Source organism: Mastomys coucha, unplaced genomic scaffold, assembly GCF_008632895.1.
Source record: "Mastomys coucha isolate ucsf_1 unplaced genomic scaffold, UCSF_Mcou_1 pScaffold1, whole genome shotgun sequence".
Lineage (NCBI taxonomy): Eukaryota > Metazoa > Chordata > Mammalia > Rodentia > Muridae > Mastomys > Mastomys coucha.
In genome coordinates, this window is record NW_022196891.1 from 26,657,581 (window position 1) to 26,663,984 (window position 6,404).

The window sequence follows — 6,404 nt, forward strand, 5'->3', positions numbered from 1 at the left end:
AGATCTTATATATTCATAGTTGAGACCTTTGAGCTTGTAGTGTTCATGGATTACATACTCTGGGGTGAGTGACAGAGAACGAAGTTCTAATCTCAGTGACTGTAGGCCATTATGTCCCACGGAGGTCCCTAGGCCCTCCATTGTCTCAGAGGTGGGCACGGTGCTCATAAATCTACATATGGAAGCAGACATAAAAATCTCCGTGGACATTTTGAACAGAATTTTCCAGGCTCCACTCATAGAGCCTGGCCAAGTTTACACGTCTCCCAGGCAATGATTTTTATCTCCTCATACAAATCTAGTCATTGCCGTTCCCTGTCTTCCCTCCCTGGAACCCCAGATCTCATTTTTCTTCACCTAACAGCATGTAGCTCATGCAAAATAAGGGCAGACAGCCAAAACCTTTTGTAGGTTCTATCATTCTCCATCCTCTACTTATTCCCTGTTCCTTCACACATCGTGGAGACAGGGGGACATTTTTACCATTTTCAGAAGAAAGGTGTCACTCCTAGGTGAAATGCATTGGTCAGCATCCCAAGGACCCTGTTTCAAGCCTGGTTTGTTAGCTATGATAGAGGCTCTACCCAGCAACAAATAAATAAAGCCTCTGGAATATACGTATGATACAAAAGGAAGAGATTAAATTGGATGCTAGTCAGGTCATTATGCAATATGACTCTGAGAAGTGGAGACGGCCTGCAAGGCAGACTAGCCGAAGCTTGAGCTCTCTCTGCAGAAGATTCTGCATCAAGTTGCTGCTTCCCCTTAGCTTCTCTGTCTGGAAGCTGTTTGCTGAAGCCTGGGCCCAGCACCCAGCAGATCCTCAGTGGGAGCCCGCTGCATGCCAAATGCTGGGTGAGAGCCCCTAAAGAAGATGTGTGGCTCCATTCAGTAGCATTTCAGAAATCGTTTTTTGTTTGTTTGTTTGTTTTTTAAATCTCTTTAGCTCATATGGCTTGCTTCAGACATCAATCAGAAAAAAAAAATTAATTTTGCTCCTTAAATTATAAAGTGGGCATCTTAAATTAGGAAACCATTCCTATAACTGGTTCTGTCAAACTTTTCATTATCAAATACATTCAGATAGCAGAAGATTCACCACTTTAACCACTGAGTGAAAGAAGCTAGATTCCAGCTGTATGAGATACCCGTATCGAGAGATGCTTGGAGGCAGAAGGTTGATTAGCAGTTGCCAAGAAACACAGGAGCGGAAGCAGGGAGCACTGTGCTGTGATGAAGATGCTCTCGTGACAGATGCTGATGACAGCAGATGACACAGTAGTAAATCCTACTATTGTTTAGTTTTATAAACTAAAATTGTTTCATTCTAATTTAAATTTGCTCTGGATATAAAATCCAACTCATTTTTTCCAGGCAAAGAAGAACGTCACTTCTTACAAGTACCTCCCTCTCAAAGTAGTTCTGGGACTTATTGAAAGAGTAAATATAAAATGCTCAGCACAGGCTTGGCACTCAGTCTACATTGAATAAAAATGAATAAGAGGTGCTAGTGTATACTTTATGCTATAGTAATCTGGGAAGGAGAGAGAAACATACAGAGAGACAGAGAGAGAGACAGAGAGAGACAGGGAAAGAGAGAGGGGCAGAGAGAGGCAGGAAGAAAGGGGAGAGAGAGAGAGAGAGAGAGAGAGAGAGAGAGAGAGAGAGGAAGAGAGATTAGCCTCTGAAGATATGACAGAGCCAGGCTCTAAGGTGAAAAAAGTCTGTGCAGAGAAGAAAGGTAGATGACAAATTTTCAGTTACAAATAAGAAAAAGAATAAATGTGCGTGGCAGATCTCCACATGATTTGGCATGTGCGGTTCTTTATGTGTAGGAAAAGTAGCCTCCCTCTGCATGACAAAGTTGCTGTTCCCAGGTAAAGCAGGATGAGGGTGGTTTTAGCTACAACTGGCAAACTTGTTCTGCTAGGTTACAGAGGATTGACAGCCAAATAAATAACAGTTTTCAGGCCAGAGCAAGGCACGGGAGTCTGGCTGCTCCAGCTGCTTAAAATGTTAAACATCTGGGATGCGGAGGTCACGGTAGCTTAGGAATTAGTGAACAGCAGATGTTCACCTTCCTGTGTGTAACAAGAACAAATACAGAAAATGACTCTTCTCCTCAATACACTAAGCCACTTTTAAGATTTTGAAAAGGTGGTGGCTTATATTTTAAAAGAATTAAATTGATGAATACAGGCATACACCAAAAAGATAAAAATAAAAAACTGTAGTTTCTAATCATGCTGGCTACATATACCCCTATACTATAGCCTCCACAAAGTTGGAGTCTGGGAGCTTGGGAGAGTATGAGCTATGAGGTTCACATAATGGTAAACCTTCCCACAGTGTATTTCTCCAACTATATCTCCATTGATAAGAGTGGCATGGCTAACTCAAAAGAGAGATTGCATACTCACTGATAGATGAGTCATTTCTAATTTTCCCACTTGAGTTCCTACTCTTCAAGATCGTCTTTGGCAGCTGAAGCTAAGCTCTGTTATCTTTATCTGAAAACCTCTTTTTTCCCTTTGCAGCAAGAAGCCAAAAGCACATCAAAGCACACCTCGCCATCAGAAGCCGTTGACCTTGGCCTACGATGGAGACTTGGACATGTAACTTGAAAAAGGAATCCAAATGTAGACATCGACTGCTGCCTTAAATGCTTTCTCTTTTGTAGCTCTCAGACTTCTCAGTTCTTTGAGGAATCTCATGATGTGATACCTTGGGCAGAATATGAATACTGCAAAAGTAATAGTGCCCCAACTTCATTTGGACATGGAGTCAAGGATTACTGGGTCTGCCATTTTGTTTTCAAGTTGTTCGTGGGTGTGTTTTGCTTTTTTTGGTTTTCCCAAGAGGCCTGAAAACCCTTCTCTTCCTGTTTGGAAATAAAAGGGAGAGAACCAGAAGGATTTCGCACAGACTTGAGTAAACTTGATCCTCAGCCGCATATTGACAATCCACGGGAAAGTCCAATCGAGGCATTTACTGTAAATGGCGAGTCTGACACTGTATTGTTACGCACTATATTAGTGCAGAGTCCTTATTCCCATACTTCAACATGAGTTTTCTAGAGTTTACATTGGTTCGAAAACTTGCAAATTGGATTGCCTATTTTCATGAACACAGAGAGAATGGGTTACCATTTCAGAAGTTCTCTGAGTTTTTAATCTTTAAATAATGTATTTTATTTTGTAGCCAGGGGATGATGGCACTTTGTAGGCTGCATCTGTTGAGACAGAAGAGTGTGTATTACAACTGGACTAGAGTAAAATGGGTAGTTTCTGGATGAAGTGTGAACTGAGTGTTAGCAGGAAGTTAGGTGAATGTACTGGAGAATGAGGTAGACTATTTGATAACTAAAACTGTATTTTAACAGAAACTTAGCTGTGTAGATATAGCATTGATCACACACAGTTGTAATTCAGTTTAATGTTGACCAAAATATGCTTTTGTAATTTCAATTTTCTTATCTGAATATTTATAAATTATTTTGAATTTAATTATCTGACCTCATTTAATATACATTGAACACCAATCCTGTTTGTAGTGAGTCTTGTTTTTATAAGGTTTCAATAATATCTAAAACAACACATTAAAAAGCTGAGACCATTTTATGAGCTAATCCTTTGTAATCCCGGATGTTGGAAGTAAGAAGGTGCCATTGTGTGCTATGGATTTGTCTTTATAACAAATAAAGTGCTCAAGAGACTGTAACACTGGCTGGTTTATAGTATTTATTCACTTCCAAAGCTCTGTGCTTTGACAAAAACAATTTAATACTCATTTCCCCATGCCGCCATTTTAAAGATTGACAGATAAAATTGCTGATAGAGGAAAAGAAACCCCAGTTTCTCAATATTATCAACTGTACCACTATATAGGCATCAACCACAGAGACTGAGAAACATGGAAAGAAGATCTATAGCCTGGATGTATCAGACCAATGGATTACTATAACCCTGGAAACATCAATATGTGAATGACCCAAGAGCACTAAGAAACTGGTAAAGACAGAAAGGTGTGAAGGAACAAAACGGGTATTTTAATTCACATGGTGACATTGTCAACTGTCCAACAGATAGGAAAGTCTTTGATAATTGCTCTTCACCAATGCTGCCAAGTTTTACCAGAGACAGGAAGTAAAAAAGATTTCCTTACTACTGATGCTCTCAGAGCTAGCCTTTCATTGTTCAGTTTCTCTGAAATATCAGCCATGCTAGAAGCAATTCAAAAGAGCCTAACTTGGAGACTAGCCTGATACTATCTTTCAGTTCCCATGTGACTCTTGACAGGAATATAAATTATAACCAAAGGGAGATGAAACATGTTGTCTTTTTAACATGCACATGAATGGTAAGTATAAAATCTTAGTATTCAGTAGATATCACCAAAAAATATTGTCTGTGATTAGCACTTGATAGCACATTCAGGATTGGAACATGGGGGTCATTACATGTTTTCCTTCATTACAGGTTCAACTATTATAATACATATTGAATTTGCATTAAAATATTAGATTTTCAACATTTCTGGCTTGGGTAAAATTGTTTCTTCAATAATACAAATGGCATGAAATGGTTTGATTTTTAGTTTATTCTCACTTCCCACATATCATTGTCAATATAGATTCTATTCATTTATTAAAGCAATACATATTTATTGAACATCTGCCAAAAATAGGCATAGTGCTCAGAGGTACATTGCTGAATCAATAAAATAAAGTCTTTTCTGACTCTCCTAGTACTTTAAAATTATGCCACATAGATCCAAAGACAGTAACTCCTCCTATAGGAAAGACAACCAAACACTGCCAGTAAAAATATACCCCATGAACTGACATCAGTTCCCAAAGTTTATTCACCAGATATATGAACACTTTATGTAGGTAAAACAAAATATCTTATTTACTTCTAAAAATTCAAAGTAAATATTCAAAATGTAATTTTAATATATGTAGTTCTCTTGAGTATAAAAGTTTATGTCTGAAGACAAGTGATGCTCCACTAAATAGCTCCTGGCCTTAACATCATCTAATGTCACCTTTCAACTCACTAATATTACTTGGCGAATGGAACAAAGTGATTACATGAATCCTAATGCCATATTGCTATTCTCATATATCAGAGCATCCCTGAACCCTCATGAGAGAAGCTTCTCCTTGTAGTAGATAATTAACACAGCGACCCACAGCTGGACAGTGTGCAGAGAGGGAGGCTTTGAAGCACTCAGCACTAAATGGGATGTCTTTCTCGAACATTCAGGGACCTATGCAAAAGAGGAGGCAAAAAGAGGAGTTGGAAAAGCCAGAGTGGCTGATGACTCCAAGGAAAGTGTCCAGATACAATGGGCCTGAAGCACATAGGAAGTCTCAGAGACCGTGGCAGCATGCAAAAGGCCTGCACAAGTTCAGTCCAGACAGGATGGCCCAGCATGGAGAAGGGGAAGTGGACACAGGGTCCTACCTCTAATCAAGAGTATTTACAACACCTGCTGGGAAAGTGTTGTATGCTGTATTTTAAAAAACAAACAAACAAACAAACAAACAAAAAACCCACAAATCATATTATCACAGGCTAGGCATCAGCCAGTGGTCTCAGTCCGTTTCCAGCCGGCAGCTCTGCAATCTCTCTCTCCGCCAATCCACTCTGCACTCCCAAATTCCCACAGCTAGCTGGGCGCACTTCTTGTAAACCCACCACCTTTCCCTTGGTGCCAGAACAGGGATCTGCCCTGGATCTCAGTCAAATCCCCACGAGGATGAAAACACCAGAGAATTTTAGTTTAACATGAACAGATAACACAATCGTTGGGCACAGAACCTAGCATCCTAATTTACAGGAAAGGAAAATCAGATTTCTTCAATGGAGTGTCACTGGATATATCAGGCTCCACTCTTCGGGGCCAAAGACCCAACAGCAGTTGGCTGACACAAAACAGACGCCATCATGGATTTCGTAGTGTTGGATTCTGCTTTTGGACATTCATGTGTGTGTGTCTGTGTGTGTGTGTGTGTGTGTGTGTGTGTGTGTGTGTGTGTGTGTGTGTGTGTGTGTGTGTGTGTGTGTGTGTGTGTGTGTGTGTGTGTGTGTTAGTGTGTGTGTGTGTTAGTGTGTGTGTGTGTTAGTGCATTGTATTAATGTGTGCGTGCACTTTTGTTTGTTTATTGTGAGTTTTGCTTTTGTTTGTTTGCTTGATTTTCTTTGGGGGGAAGGGGAGAAAAGGGGATTGAAAGAATACGAAGTGGATAAGGAGTCAGGAGAGGGGAGGAGCTAGGAGGAGTTGAGGAAGGGGAAAGATTATGATCAAAATATACTGTAAGTACAAAACTTATTAAAACGGTAAAGTTACCTTTAATAGTGAATATCAGGAGAAATTCAATTGCATATCACTGAAAGTAT

At 39.8% G+C, this 6,404-nt stretch overlaps 1 protein-coding gene across 2 annotated transcripts in view; it reads left to right on the plus strand.

Moving 5' to 3' along the window:
* The window catches only part of Thsd7b (thrombospondin type 1 domain containing 7B), an 895,860-nt gene extending 892,140 nt beyond the window's left edge, over positions 1–3,720 (plus strand). For both annotated transcript variants that reach the window (XM_031381328.1, XM_031381317.1), the window contains one exon: positions 2,538–3,720. In XM_031381328.1, coding sequence (XP_031237188.1) covers positions 2,538–2,619 — 82 coding nt within the window. In that variant the 3' untranslated portion in view covers positions 2,620–3,720. The remainder of the gene's footprint in view (positions 1–2,537) is intronic.
* Positions 3,721–6,404: the final 2,684 nt, after the last annotated feature.